General features: G+C 44.8%; 1 protein-coding gene and 1 pseudogene across 2 annotated transcripts in view; one reads left to right on the top strand and one right to left on the bottom strand.

Annotated features, from left to right (window-relative positions):
• Window positions 1-4148: 4148 nt before the first annotated feature.
• IGSF9B (immunoglobulin superfamily member 9B) overlaps window positions 4149-16349 on the bottom strand; it is a 158536-nt gene continuing 146335 nt past the window's right edge. For both annotated transcript variants that reach the window (XM_063943611.1, XM_063943612.1), the window contains exons 19-20: window positions 7996-8102; window positions 4149-6446 (exon numbers count right to left, since the gene is read on the bottom strand). In XM_063943611.1, coding sequence (XP_063799681.1) covers window positions 6232-6446; window positions 7996-8102 — 322 coding nt within the window. In that variant the 3' untranslated portion in view covers window positions 4149-6231. The remainder of the gene's footprint in view (window positions 6447-7995; window positions 8103-16349) is intronic.
• Window positions 10212-10329, top strand: LOC134967153 (5S ribosomal RNA; annotated as a pseudogene).

Here is a 16349-nt window from a genome sequence, read left to right as displayed (position 1 = left end):
CCCCCTGCATTACTCTCCATAGTTCCACATTACTCTGCACCCCTCTGCATTACTCTCCATAGTTCCACATTACTCTGCACCCCTCTGCATTACACTCCATAGTTCCACATTACTCTGCACCCCCTGCATTACTCTCCATAGTTCCACATTACTCTGCACCCCTCTGCATTACTCTCCATAGTTCCACATTACTCTGCACCCCTCTGCACTACTCTCCATAGTTCCACATTACTCTGCACCCCTCTGCATTACTCTCCATAGTTCCACATTACTCTGCACCCCCTGCATTACTCTCCATAGTTCCACATTACTCTGCACCCTCTGCATTACTCTCCATAGTTCCTCATTACTCTGTACCCCTCTGCATTACTCTCCATTGATCCACATTACTCTGCACCCTCTGCATTACTCTCCATAGTTCCACATTACGCAGCAGCCCTCTGCATTACTCTCCATAGTTCCACATTACTCTCTATCCCTCTAAATTACTCCTCTCTACGTTATTCTCCATCCCTACTCTGCTCTATATAACCCCCCCCCCTTCTTCTAAAATTACCTTCCTCTACATTTTCTTTCCTCTATTCTACATCCATCTATATTGGTCTCCTGCTGGTTTACAGAAGTGCAGATGTTGCTCATAGCAACAAATCAGATTCTACTTATCATTTATCTAGCACCTTCTAGAACTGCTCGGTCCTCAAGTACCCCCAACAGCTTTCCAGATCACCTAGCAGGTGCACAGGTGTATTCATTAGTCACTGTCACATTATAAAAGACCCACAGGTGGAGCAAATGATTTCACTTGCAATCCTGTGAGGAGACCTGGAAAACATGACCTGTTGGGGGTACTTGAGGACTGTGGTTGAGAACCACTGTTCTAGAATATAATAGCTGGAATCTGATTGGTTGCTATGGGCAACATCTCCCCTTCTCTAAACCCTCACTTTAGTAAATATACCTCCCATACCTATACATTACTCCCCCCCCACAGTATGCTCCTTAGTTCTACATTACTCTCCTCCCCGCCACATCACTCCCCACTTTATCCTCTGTACTTTAATCTTACATTACTCTCCTCTACATGACTATCCCACTGTACACGGGTACGGTATATTATATCGATATTCACCAGGTTGACACAGATGAAATTCTAACATGGTCAGGATGCTGATTCTGTGGTTTTAATATGAGTCGATCCCTAACCCTAACGTTTGTGTCGACATTTTAACATGTTGACATTTCATACTGTATATCGATTTTCTCCAGGTGTCAACATTTATGATGTTGATATTTTACTCATGCTGACATTATAACTGTTTAACTCTCTACATTACTGTCTACCCTTCTATGATAATCTACCTACAGTATTTACACATTACTCCCCCCAACACTCATATACATTTCTCTACACTGCTCCCCACTACATTATTTTACTATTCACCTGATTACTTCCTCTATATTTCTACCCTCAACATTACTCTCTTCCTTTACATTACTACCCTCAACATTACTCTCTTCCTCTACATTACTATCCTCAACATTCCTCTCTTCCTCTACATTACTACCCTCAACATTACTCTCTTCCTCTGCATTACTACCCTCTACATTACTTTCTTCCTCTGCATTACCACCCTCTACATTACTCTCTTCCTCTACATTACTACCCTCAACATTACTCTCTTCCTCTACATTACTCTCTTCCTCTGCATTACTACCCTCAACATTACTCTCTTCCTCTACATTACTACCCTCAACATTACTCTCTTCCTCTACATTACTACCCTCAACATTACTCTCTTTCTCTACATTACTACCCTCAACATTACTCTCTTCCTCTACATTACTCTCTTCCTCTGCATTACTAACCTCTACATTACTCTCTCCCTCTACATTACTACCCCTCAACATTACTCTCTTCCTCTACATTACTACCCTCAACATTACTCTGTTCCTCTGCATTACTACCCTCAACATTACTCTCTTCCTCTGCATTACTTATACATTACTCTCCCAACCTTTACATTGCTCCAACCTATATCACTTTCCACACCTCTACATTACTCTCCCTACCTCTATTTTATCTAGCCCTCTACATGACTCCCTTCTTTCTATGGGGGTAATTCAGACCTGTTCGCTCGCTAGGGTTTTTTTGCAGTCGTGCGTTCACATAGTCGCCGCCCATAAGGGAGTGTATTTTCGCTTTGCAAGTGTGGGAACGCATGTGTAGCAGAACTGTACAAACAGATCTTGTGCAGTCTCTGAGAAGCCCAGGACTTACTCAGCCACTGCGAACACTTCAGCCTGTCCGGGACCGGAACTGACGTCCGACACCCGCCCTGCAAACGCTTGGGATACGCCTGCGTTTTTCCAAACACTCCCTGAAAACAGTCAGTTGCCATCCACAAACGGCTTCTTCCTGTCACTCTCCTTGCGAACGCCCGTGCAAACGAATCCTTCGCCCAAACCCATCATTGAGCGGCGATCTGCTGTGTACCCGTGCGACGCGCCTGCGCATTGCGGTGCATACGCAGTTTAGACCTGATCACCCACTGTACGAAAACGCAGCCTAGCGATCAGGTCTGAATTAAGCCCTATATTACTCTCCACCACTTTGTTACTTCCCTTACATATACATTACACTACTCCCCACTAAATAATTCTACATCCCTTTAAGTTACCCTCATCTACTTTAGTCTCATCCCTCTACATTACTCTCCTCACTTTTACACTACCCTCCACCAAAATTATTTTCATCCCTCTACAGAACTTTCATCCCATCTACATTTAATTCCCCCCCCCCCCTATATTTCTTACCCCTTGGGATTATTCCTTTGCCCTCTATATGGCTGTCCCCGTCTGTACTCTACTTTTCACCCCTACATTATTATAGTACTTATACAGCCATGGCCAAAAGTTTTGAGAATGACACAAGTATTGGTTTTCACAAAGATTGCTGCTTCAGTGTGTCTAGACCTTTTTGTTAGATGTTACTGTGGTATACTGAAGTAAAATTATAAGCATTTCATAAGTGTCAAAGCTTTTATTGACAATTACATGAAGTTAATACAAAGAGCCAATATTTGCAGTGTTGAACCTTCTTTTCAAGACCTCTGCAATTCGTCCTGGCATGCAATTCGTCCACTTCTTGGCCACATACTGACTGATGGCCGCCCATTCTTGCCTAATCAATGCTTGGAGTTTGTCAGAATTTAGTTTTTGTTTGTCCACCCGCCTTGTGTGGATTGACGAAAAGTTCTTAATGGGATTAAAGTCTAGGGACCTCAAGAGGCGGGTGGACAAACACCCTGGAGCTAGAAAAGGTTCAGAGGCGGGAGACCAAACTAATTAAGGGTATGGAGACGCTGGAATATGAGGAAAGGCTTACAAGACTAGGCATGTTTACACTGGAAAAGAGGAGACTAAGAGGGGACATGATCAACATCTACAAATATATAAGGGGACAATACACAGAGCTTGCGCGGGACCTGTTTTTGGTTAGATCAACACAGAGGACTCGTGGACACTCGCTCAGGTTAGAGGAGAGGAGATTCTTCACAATACGGCGTAAAGGCTTTTTCACAGTAAGGACAATACATGTTTGGAATTCCCTGCCTGAGGGAGTTGTAATGGCGGACTCAGTCAACACCTTTAAGAATGGGTTAGATAAATTCCTATTGGATAGGGATATCCAGGGTTATGGTGCATAGTCACGCACTATAGTTACTATAAAAAGAGGGATAAAACGCAACGGATGACATCAGCATCAGTCAAATTTTTAGACCAAAATAATCCTGCATAGGAGACCACAAATAGGTTGAACTCGATGGACAATTGTCTTTTTTCAACCTCAGATACTATGTTACTATGTCTAATAAACTCCAAGCATTGATAAGGCAAAAATGGGTGGTCATCAGTCAGTATGTGGCCCAGAAGTTGATTGACAGCATGCCAGGACGAACTGCAGAGGTCTTGAAAAGAATGGTCAACACTGCAAATATTGGCTCTTTGCATAAACTTAATGTTATTGTCAATAAAAGCTTTGACACTTAAGAAATGCTTATAATTTTACTTCAGATTACCACAGTAACATCTAAAAAAAATGGTCTAAAAACACTGAAGCAGAAAACTTTGTGAAAACCAATACTTGTGTGATTCGCAAAACTTTTGGCCACGGCTGTACATTACTTTCCACTCTCCAACTACAATTCTCTCCACCCTTTTTGATTACTCGTTTGCCCTCTATGTGTCTTTCCTTCCCTCTGCATTACTGCCCACTCCTGTATAGTACACCCTGCCCTGCACATTACTCTCCTTCACTGCTCCAATAAATTACCCATGTGCCTTCTAAATTGCTTTCCACCTTGTACAACTCTCCAATTGTTTAAACCACTTGCCATCTCCATACATTACTCTCCACCCTGTCCAACTCTCCAAATATCTATACCACCCTGCATCTGTCTATACCACTCTCCATCTGTCTACATTACTCTCCCCCCTGTACAACTCTCCAATTGTCTATACCACTCTCCATCTGTCTGCATTGCTCTCCACCCTGTACAGCTCTCCAATTGTCTATACCACCCTGCATCTGTCTATACCACTTTCCATCACCATACATTACTCTCCACCCTGTACAACTCTCCAATTGTCTATACTACCCTGTATCTGTCTATACCACTCTCCATCTCCATACATTACTTTCCACCCTGTACAACTCTCCAATTATCTATACCACCCTGCATCTGTCTATACCACTCTCTATTTGTCTACATTACTCTCCACCCTGTACAACTCTCCAATTGTCTATACCACCCTGCATCTGTCTATACCACTCTCTATTTGTCTACATTACTCTCCACCCTGTACAACTCTCCAATTGTCTATACCACTCTCCCTCTGTCTACATTACTCTCCACCCTGTACAACTCTCCAATTGTCTATACCACTCTCCATCTGTCTAAACTACTCTCCACCCTGTACAGCTCTCCAACTGTCTATACCACTTTCCATCTCCATACACTACTCTCCACCCTGTACAACTATCCAATTGTCTATACCACCCTGCATCTGTCTATACCACTCTCCATCTCTCTACATTACTCTCCACCCTGTACAGCTCTCCAATTGTCTATACCACCCTGCATCTGTCTATACCACTCTCCATCTGTCTACATTACTCTCCACCCTGTACAACTCTCCAATTGTCTATACCACGCCGCATCTGTCTATACCACTTTCCATCTCCATACACTACTCTCTACCCTGCACAACTCTCCAATTGTCTATACCACCCTGCATCTGTCTATACCACTCTCCATCTGAGTGACCAAACTTCCCAATGTGGAAGTGACAGTAAGTATGGTAAAAGCTTAGGACATACATCCTCCATATGGAAGGTGTTCCGTGACACCCCAGTTCACACGGGCCGTTATGCGGTCATTTTAGCATCTTGTTTTTGTCTATTGATGTCCGTAGATTACAAAAATTCCATACGAGCAAAGTAAGACACCAACAATTTACTTGGACGTATCTTGTACTACCTTTCCATGTGCTTAGCATGTATCCCGTCACCAAGCCCGGAACTCACAGCTAGTGATGCCCTTTCTGTCCGCAGTGACAGCTCCTCAGTAGGGCATTGTGTCTTCTGCCTGTAACAACAGAGGGTAGAGCGGGCGCTGCATGGAGTCACACGTAATAGAAACACTTATTCACAGGGTTAGGTAGCACAAACTACAGGGAAGTAAATTTATGGAGCTTCCAGTGGTGGTCATTTCCCCAATTGAACCATCTAACCATTCCATTCCTACAGAATGAAATGCATCACGTACATATAAATATTCCTTTGTCAGTAGTATAAATACATTGCATGTGAGATTATATATATATATATATATATATATATATATATATAGTACATGTGCAAGACATATGAGTAGCTTCATAAGTACCCATCTGACATGTTCTTAGAGCTGCCACATGTGCTACAGTCACTTCATACACAGTGCACAGCTGCGACCCACGCATGTATCCTCACATCTACAAGTCTTAACACTGTACATTGCTCCATGCGCAATGGGTTTCCCGTCCTCCACACACACAGGGTTGGTGAGGTAGGCAATGAACTCGCTGCTCAGGCTATTGTGTGCAGCTGTTTTCCGAGGGAGGGCGGGGAATGTCAGCACCAAGAGACAGAAAGGGCCCTGAAAACCAAGGGCCTCTCTCCGGGGATGGTCACAGAAGGGTGGCATGACCGCAGGAGTCGTCGGGCTCGGTGCTGGTCAAAATGGCAGCCCGATCGTCAGACAGTGAACGGTGACAGATCTCGTCCCTCAGGGCGGAGAGGCGAGAGAGAGGGTCTTGTCGCGGCGGGCGTTTCTTCCTGCGGATGCAGCGAGTGTCTGTGTACGTGGCTATGGTTGGCTGGTGGACCTGTGAGGTGGACCCATCTAGTAAAGAGAAGATAATGTGCATTAGGTTCACATAATAGGACATTATTCAATATGTTAGAAATACAATGCTAAGCTGTAAGTGACTCGCTGGTGGTATTCTGCTAGGGAATAACGTTAAATAGGGCCTGATTCTCAGTCAAGCGCATTGGCGTCCATGTCTACTAGTGCAAGGACTGAGACGCCCACTCTAAGTATCTTCAGACGCTATCATGTATGGTGTGGTCACGCCATGGAAACTTGCGATCAGCCCCTTGCTAGGGGCAGGCTGTCCGTCAAGAGTACAGCCTCCAATGTAAGTGATTAATTATACGCATGTTCACTACCCTCTCCGTGCGTCCGCATACCCACCACCCTGCCACCTCCTAGCGACCGCCTAAGAATGCCCAATACATTTTCAAGACCGTGCGCCTCAAATTGCAACTGAGGCTCTGCACGCATGCACCGCAGTGAAAAAAAAAAAAAAAAAAAGCTCCACTGCATCCGCCATCAGCAGTGCTTCCGACTCAGAATCAGACCCGCATTGTGACAGGATAGTACTTTTATCTGACAATCTAGAAAATAAACGGACATATTAATTCTGCTATAATACATTTTCAATATTAGTAGCACATGTACATATAACATTTAACCACAGTCGGACCAGGTGGAGTTTTTCCTGGTGTGTCTGTTTATCCGGCGGCTAACAGCATGAAAATGCCCAGAATATTACACACGTTATACACAGCTAGGTAAATACACATTTAAATGACAACCCCCCCCCTCCCCCCCTTCAATCTTATTGACGCTTAGACCGTTAATATCAACACCTCTAGTCTAGCAGAATAAAAAGGAACACATTGCAAGGTGCATTATGCTGAATAAAGCGGAGGGGCACTATTACCTGCTGCAGATACATTATTCAAAATGTAAATTATTTTCTTTAAAGGTGTGCAGTACCATCTTATATCCTCAGGTGGCACTGTTGGTTTACCAATCTATGTAGAATTTTTGGACGACACCCAAACCTACAAATAAATAGCAATACAATCATAGCACTGGTTGCGATACGTCTGCAGCTATTAGGTTTACGCTGCAAACCTGAGAAACCTTCTGTAACAGCAAACAGGATTACGGAGGTGCCATCATGAAACTCTCAGTGGGATATGTTCTGGAAATTGGTAAATGGGTCATTATTCTAACAAACGAGCCAGAGGTCTATAACAATGGGCACAAGAACTACGGAGGAACGTGGGCAGGCTATTATATTTCTCTTATCTCAATGCCTGCTTCGAGATGACTAGGGGGGGGATGTGTCAAGCCGTGAAGAGATAAGGTGCGAGCCTCTGGCATTTATCTAGCAGTCTTTGAAGTGACAGTTGGTTGCTTTGGGAAACATCCATTTTCTTTCTCTCAAGAGGTGTTTGAGACCCCCCCCCCCCCAGGGCTTGTCATCCTTAGATGTGCAACCATCACATCATTACATGGGGTATACAAATGGCTGAATGAGTTTCTATGGTCTATAAAGGGGGGGGGGGAGCAAAGGGGGGCTTGGCGATAGGTCTCTTACCAGAGTGCTTCCTGGATTTAGATCGGCCCTTGCTAGATTTTTTGGACTTATATTCGCGGTCGTCTCTCACAACTTCCGACCTCTCAGGTACAGCAGCTAACCCAAGCCTGCAGAGGAGAGGAAATGGAGATGAGGGCTAGGAATGAAACATATGAACAGATTACAAGACATTAATGGGCTCTCGGCTCCCCAGAGCTCTCTCTGCTAAGCGCCGCTTGCAAGCATGCTGAAAGCTGTAGTTTATGAAGCGCTAGAGATTGCCTCAAGAATACAGAACACGATAGCGGGATTGTGTGACTGGTCACCTTACAGTGACCATCACTTACTGCACACACAGGGAAGGCAGTCACCGGGAGGGCTACTGTGAGTGAGCAGATTGTGAGCCGAATCAGACTCATGCACAATGGTTCACCTGGCAAAATGCTGACTCACTCGGTGCAAGCAACAGACCCGCTTTAATGTCAAATAAGGTGATACAGGGTAGAGGTGGGCTTAGAAATCATCGATGGTCATCACCCGATGTAAGATGGTTCTACCGTCGATGGCAGCGAACAAACTAGTTTCACACCATCATTGGTAGTCATTGGCCTGCCTGCCAAGGGTTTGCATTTTCCTCTGGCACTGCGGTGCAGGCTCCGAGTATTCCGCATTGCTCTTCTTGATGTGTGTGCTGACTTGCCGGCCTTAGCTTTCAGTCAGCACTGCAGCCCCTCCCACTCTCGTTCCTAGGCGGGCAAGACGGCTACTCACGTCTTGCCCCGCCTCCGTGGTCTCAGTGAGGATTTATTTGCAAAGTGATTGGCAGTCAGGGACCATTTTGGGGAGGGAATGGTGGCAGAAACACAGACGTGTTTGGGGCTGTTTATTGAGGGTGTCTCAGCCTACATCTGCGATCGCCAGCGTCTCCGTTCCTGCGGCCAATCTGCCACGGGGTTACTCTGAAAGGTGAACATTGACGGATCTGCGAAGCATCTCAATCATACACAGGTATTTGTGTCATTTGCATATTTCCATACAAGCGCTGCTTACGGCATCGCAGCTGCCAATGCAGGATCAGGCCAAATGTGCCGACATAGAGTTGGGAGGGGCCTGTCCTACAAAGCAGTGTAAAAACAAAGCTGCCCAATATTTGTGGGCTACATGCAAAAGCAGCCAGTATTTACCCTGCATGCAGACAAAATAAATGTATTTGCCCTCCTTGCATTGTAACATGGTTGGTCCAGGGTATGCGTTTTACATACTGTCGGCGGAATCCCGACAGGGGTACAATGCCGCCTCTGGAATACCGGCGAGGTAGGTGATTCTCCTTCTGTGGGTGTCAATGACACCTATAGAGGGAGTATAGAACCTGTGGTGAGCGAAGTGAGGCACCGTGCCCGCAGCGTGGTAAGCGCAGCGAGCCGACAAGGGGCCTCGATGTGCTCGCCCCGCTGCCGACATTCTGGTGGACGGGATACCTCTGTCGGTGTAGTGACAGCCGGCATCCCGGGGGTCATTCCGACCCGATCGCTCGCTGTTTCTCGCAGCGCAACGGTCGGGTCAGAACTGAGTAATTGAAAAAATTAGTATCTGGCACTAGGTTGGCGGTGCACCCAGAGGTAGTTCAGTAAACTAGTATAAGGAAAATGTATGGTTCCTGTATAGTACAGGCGCCAAAGAGAAAAAGAAGACGTACGTTTCTCTCAGGGAGCTTGTTCACGGAGTCCGTGAACAAGCTCCCTGAGCGAAACGTACGTCGTCACTTCCGGTTCCCGAACTTCCGGTCGGCGGACCGCGGACACCGGGGTCTCTCTGCTGGACTCACCCTCCACCACGGACCTCCAGCGGCGGTCTCCAATGACCAAGGGGGGTATTTCACCCCTCCAATTAACAGTAGGATAAATCTTTCTGTTTGATGCTCCATCGGATTTAATACTTCCGCAAAAACTGAATTTTTTTGTTGCAATAAGTTTCTCAGATACTGATGTGACTTTTTCACCTATGTACATTATATTGACCTAAAATACATGTGAAACATGGCAACAATGGGACAGCATCAGGCTTGTTAGTAAGCCGCACTCTGGTCCAGGACTCACCCTCAATTTATTACCTTCATCATTATTTATTTTGATGCTACTATTGTCTGGACTTAAAGAGCTCCCAGGTATTTCACCTAAAATTTGGGATCTCTCAGTACCTTATACTTGGTTCCGGGCATCATAAAGCAGGATATATCCACCTGCGGTCAAACCACACTAAGTATGCCCAACCTCATCTGATCTTGGAAGCCAAGCACTGTGGGCCAGGTCAGTACCTGGTTGGGAGACCACCAGAGAATACTTGGTACTGCAGGTATTTATATCCTAACTCAGAACATAAGACCCGGAGCCAAAGTATTGTTATTATTCACTATATCCACCTCAGATTGTGGAAGCAGACTCTCATCAATTATCAGGGTTGAGCCCGGCTTGTTAGATAGAGAAATACCCCTCTCTTCCGGTATATTGTCATCGTTATCTTTATTATAAGTACACTTCATTTTTTCGGAAGAAGATAACTAATACAGTGTTCATACTTTAATTGTAGTTTTTCTAACATTAGAGAGATATATATATTTTTGCCAAACGGAGCCAGTCAGTTTGATTTGTATCACCTTATACAATCAACTATGCTTAAATCGGATAGATTAACCTTTCGATAAATTGAAAATATCTTTATCATTTTTCAGTTCCTTTTTGCCTTATAGCCCCTTATTTTTGAGGAATACTAATAAAAGTTATATTTTAAATATTACAATATTACACAATTCACAACAAAAGTATGCCCCAGAAGAGACTTGTAGTCTTTCTTCTTTTTCTCTTTGGCTCCTGTACTATACAGGAACCATACATTTTCCTTATACCATTTGGACACAAACAGCCGCTGTGAACATCATTGTTACAAATCAACTAAATACATTATTTTCATTCTCTGGAGGAGGATAAACGCCCTCATTCCGAGTTGATCGCTAGCTGCTTTCGTTTGCAGCGCGGCGATTAGGTGGAAAAGCGGAACTTCTGCGCATGCGTATGGTGCGCAGTGTGCACACGCGTCGTACTTTCACAAAAGCCGACGTAGTTTCACACAAGGTCTAGCGACGCTTTTCAGTCGCACTGCTGGCCGCAGAGTGATTGACAGTAAGTGGGTGTTTCTGGGTGGTAACTGACCGTTTTCAGGGAGTGCGTGTAAAAACGCAGGCGTGTCGGATAAAAACGCAGGAGTGGCTGGAGAAACGGAGGCGTGGCTGGCCGAACGCAGGGCGTGTTTGTGACGTCAATCCAGGAACGAAATAGTCTGAAGTGATCGCTAGCTAGGAGTAGGTCTCGAGCTGCTCAGAAACTGCACAATCTTTTTTTGTAGCCGCTCTGCGATCCTTTCGGTCGCACTTCTGCTAAACTAAGATACTCCCAGAGGGCGGCGGCTTAGCGTTTGCGCTACTGCTAAAAGCAGCTAGCGAGCGATCAACTCGGAATGAGGGCCAATGTCTGGGAGTTTGCCAGTAGTTACTATTGCCAAAGTATTTTATACTATTATAGGAATCAAATTACTTGTTTTAATGTATGCATATGAAGGGGAGAACAAATAATTGATATTATCACTCTCTTTGGAACTTTACCATTTTATTGTTGTTTATTGATGTATATGTTTGATGCACATTTCTGATTGTGATTGCACAATAAATGTGATATTATATAAATACAGGCCTTCCTAATATTAATCCTTAATACTTATTCATTTCTGAGGACCAATGGTTATACAACAATCTAATATATCTATCTACAGGTTGAGTCTCCCTTATCCAAAATGCTTGGGACCAGAGGTATTTTGGATATCGGATTATTCCGTATTTTGGAATAATTGCATACCATAATGAGATATCATGGTGATGGGACCTAAATCTAAGCACAGAATGCATTTATGTTACATATATACCTTATACACACAGCCTGAAGGTCATTTTAGCCAACGTTTTTTATAACTTTGTGCATTAAACAAAGTGTGTGTACATTCACACAATTCATTTATGTTTCATATACACCTTATACACACAGCCTAAAGGTCATTTAATACAATATTTTTAATAACTTTGTGTATTAAACAATGTTTGTGTACACTGAGCCATCAGAAAACAAAGCTTTCACTATTTAACTCTCACTCAAAAAAGTCCGTATTTCGGAATATTCCGTATTTCGGAATATTTGGATAAGGGATACTCAACCTGTATCTATCTATCTATCTATCTATCTATCTATCTATCTATCTATTTATTTATTTGATGTGTATAAGTAACAAGTATCCACGAGCGCAGTAATCGTCTATTTATCGTCTACCCAGGAATAGGCAACCTGAGGCATGCCAGTTGCTGTTGAACTGCACATCCCAGAAGGCCCTACCACAGTTTTAGCAAGCCCTAACAGCAAAGCTTTGGCAGGGCATGCTGGGGTGTGTAGTTCCACAGCAGCTGAAGTGCTACAGATTGACTGCCCCTGTACTACCAATATAAATACATAGGGGGAGATGTGACCGTATCAAACCTTAAAGTCGTGATAATGTACAAACCTATCAGCTTCAAACTGTCATTTTATTTTTCAAACACAGCCTGAAAAATGACAGCTGCTGATTGGTTGGTACTTTATCTCTCTCCAAGATACTTCATAGAGCATTAGATGTTAAGCTCCTTGGGTTAGAACAAATCTTGTTACAATTTTCCTTACATTACCACTTCTGCCTATAACTAGCGATCCAACCGCTTTGCGGGGGCGGAGGCCGGCAAATGGGGGGGGCTGTGCGGCATGAACGGGGGCATAATTGCGGTGGCTGTGTGACGTCACACGCAGCCGCCATGATCGGAAACATGGCGGCGCAATTGCAAAAAAATGACGATGCAATTGCAATTTCTGCTTGTTGAAGGGGTGGGGGAAGCGGTGGTCAGCATGATGGGTGGCCCCCGAGCATATGAACACAAGGATTGCAGATTCTGCTAATTAGCAGAATTTGCAATCCTTACTGAATTAGGCCCAAATTGCATGCATTGCCTAATTAGAGTGTGCTCCAAAACGTACATACACGTACAAAGGGAAGACAGTCTGGGAGAACCTTGCTTCTCAGAGCTCGCATCACTCCCCTAACAGCAGTTGGGGCCAGATTCCCATCAGACACGGAACGGAATTCGCAGACACAGTTTCTCAACGGAGATCTTCCAGAACATGAGTGTTTAAATGACAAATTCACATATATATTTTTTTTTTGTGATTTATCTTTAGGAATTGTAAGCACGATGACTGAAATATACACATTTCTTCAAGATGTATGTTAGAGAAAGTGGTGTTTTATATCCCCTTTCCACCAAACTATTAACCTGGGTTATTGTCGTGCAACCCAGACCAAGGTTTGGTGGGAACGGGTCAAATTAAAAATTACCTGTGTCGCGTTACCCGGGAATCTGACCCTGGTAGCTACCAGGGCTGAACCCGGAATTTTGGTGTAAAAGGAGTATTACTGTGGTGTGGCCATTAATAGGGCTCAAAACACCTTTTAAAAATAAAAGTGCACTAACATTATGAATTTCATGCTTTTATTCATGTTTTCCAGTTAGACAGCCGGAAGGTGGAATATGAATTGGCTTATCATACTTTCTCTTTAAACTGGGACACTCATGAGTTACACAGGTTCTATGGTTGATTAATACCAGGTGAAATACAGGCTTGAACTAAGCCAGCCACAGAACCGGTATAATTCATGAGTGTCCCAATTTAAAGGGATAATAATATGGTCAGCCTAGTCATGTCTGTGAGTTGCGCCTGTCGAATATCTCCTGTTACGAAACAGCAGTGATGTTCCAGTTGTCCTGGATTTGCACCTGACTATCCTTGCCTTTTCCTAGTCTGAGAAAATCCTCCATGGGATGCGGTTACAATCCTGACTATCGGGATACCGATGCATGAGATATCGGCGCTGGAATCCCGACACACAATGGAATGGCGATGCCGGAAACTCCAAAGGGGCCAGGACACCGACGCCAGAATCCTGACCGTCAAGACAGCAGGGCAGGTAAGTACTATGACGGAAATGGCGGGGTAAGGTTTAGGCGACCCCTAGGGGACTTAGGGTTTGTGGAGGGGTAGGTTAGCACCACCGGAGGGGAAAATGGCTAGGCTTAGGGTGTGCGGAGCGGGGGTGGGTGGGGTGTGACTATTTACCTGCCCTTGTCGAGATTTAGACTGTCAGGATGCTGTAGTTGGTCTCCTGACTGCCGACGGTGGGCATTTCATACTTAACCCATCCTCCATAATTTGAGGAGTACAAACAGGGTATGAATCAGGCTCACAGACTTCCCTACCAATCTATGCTGCGGTGCCCGTCTGTGACCCTCTATGGTTCATAGCTCGCACCTGTGGCAAGGACCATGCGCCTTTACCAAGCAAAGCCAAAGTTATAGCGCCTACACACTCAGCGATGTTTGCAATTTTGACGATGTTCGATCATCATCCAAATTGACTTCGGAGAACCAATGAGAACGACCAAGGAGCTGAGCCTCGTTCATCGTTGGTGCCTACACACTGAGCAATATCAACGATTTCTCGTTCATTACTGAATGAGATTGTTCATTTCGCCCGCACACATCGGCAACTGTGTAGGGCCCATTATTGATCATTTATTTCATCCCAACACGTACCATTAGCCATAGGGTAAAATAATGTTTATAGGAGCCCAATTCAGGAAAGCTGGACGTGTGTCATGGTGGTTTCCAGCGTTAATTAACAGCCGATGCGACTCCCAGGGTTTGATTTTCTGTTTTACGATATTTATGTGTCAGGAACAGTTATGAGAATGTTTTGGAAATGGTGAAAGGTCCCATGGTACGATCAGTTCATCAGTGGATTTATGTTCCACACAATCCAGTAGGGATTTATTAATATCCCAAAATAGACTGAACTACACATAACGCGACTGAAATAGGTAATTGGCTGATATCATACTGTAGACTGGGATGTAAACATATACAGAATAGTCAAGACGGTTAGAAACTACACATCATAACTTTACATCCACTGAGGCCATAGAGAAGACACAAAGACGGACGGACAGCGAGCTGGGGCACTATCCTGAGGTGTCAACCACCTGCAAGACGTCTGCTGTCAGCAAGTACTGTCCCGCACATGTAATCCTCCATTATCACCGTACATAACCCAGAACCAGTAGACTTTGTTAGGAAATGTCACTGAACGAACAGGCAGACACTCAATGGGATAAGGACAAACAGAAGACACTTAAAGAAAGAGAAACGCGTGAGTGTTCAGAGACTGACAGACAAATAAAGAGGAGGAACTTCACTACAGGCCGGGAATAAAGGGGATGTCACTCTGGAAGCACCAGCCAGTAGTGCTGGAATGGATCACTGCATGAGGGTATCACCATGACAGGAAAGGAGGAAGACGGAGGGAGAGGTTGCTAACAGCCACAGCATAAGGAAAAAGCTTTATCATGCACATGAGTTGCATGGTCTCCTTTAAAGGGGAACCTGGCATCACTAAAGAAGCCCCCGCCCCTCCCACCACCATCCAAAAAGGTGGTTTCGTGTCATACAGCCTCTATATTCAAGGATAAAGCCATCACATGCACACAGCAGAGGCAGCCATTTTGTGGGCTAAACATGTGTTCAATGAGGTATGTTGTAGAGGCAGCCATTTTGTGTGAGGAGTATTCTATATGCGACAAGCAGCAGCTTTTGTGCAGCCCCAGAAAATGGCACCACCACTGCGTCTAGGTGACGGGGCCACTAACAATTCTAAGCATGTTATAGTGAATGTGGCCTAGCACCTTGTATGTACACCATCCTTGTGCCTGGCCTCAAGTCAGTGTGTCATGAACACGCACCGATGCTTCTCCGCTGCCATCTGTTGCCTCACGCAAGAGTCATTGGACAGGATGCAGCTATATAGTGTTATATAGGGCTTTTCACTGCGACTCTGATGAAGCTGGAAGCCATCTGCGCTGTAGATTGTAAGCCCATGACCCCCCCAGTAAGTGAGAAGGGATTCCACATATAATATATATGTCTTTTACCAGTTTCCATGGTTTCAATGCAGATACACTGTTCTGTAAGTAAATATCAAGTAATGTGCATCCAGTTACACTATTTTAGTGTAGTGGTGTCACGTGCACTATGGTAAATGCTGCACCAGAAGGGGTCATGCGCCGCCTGAGTGTCCGGCCTCCCAGCCCAACGGGGTAACCAGGTACCTGTCCCAAGCTGGAATCTCTGCCCACACTCTCAGCTCTGCGATGCGCTTAGAGTGATGACACTGAGCGGCCATTGTCTCTGTGTGAGGTGA

The sequence above is a fragment of the Pseudophryne corroboree genome, chromosome 10, assembly GCF_028390025.1.
Source record: "Pseudophryne corroboree isolate aPseCor3 chromosome 10, aPseCor3.hap2, whole genome shotgun sequence".
Classification (NCBI taxonomy): Eukaryota; Metazoa; Chordata; class Amphibia; order Anura; family Myobatrachidae; genus Pseudophryne; species Pseudophryne corroboree.
The sequence above is the reverse complement of the archived record's forward strand: the minus strand, read 5'-3'. Positions and strand labels throughout refer to the sequence as shown.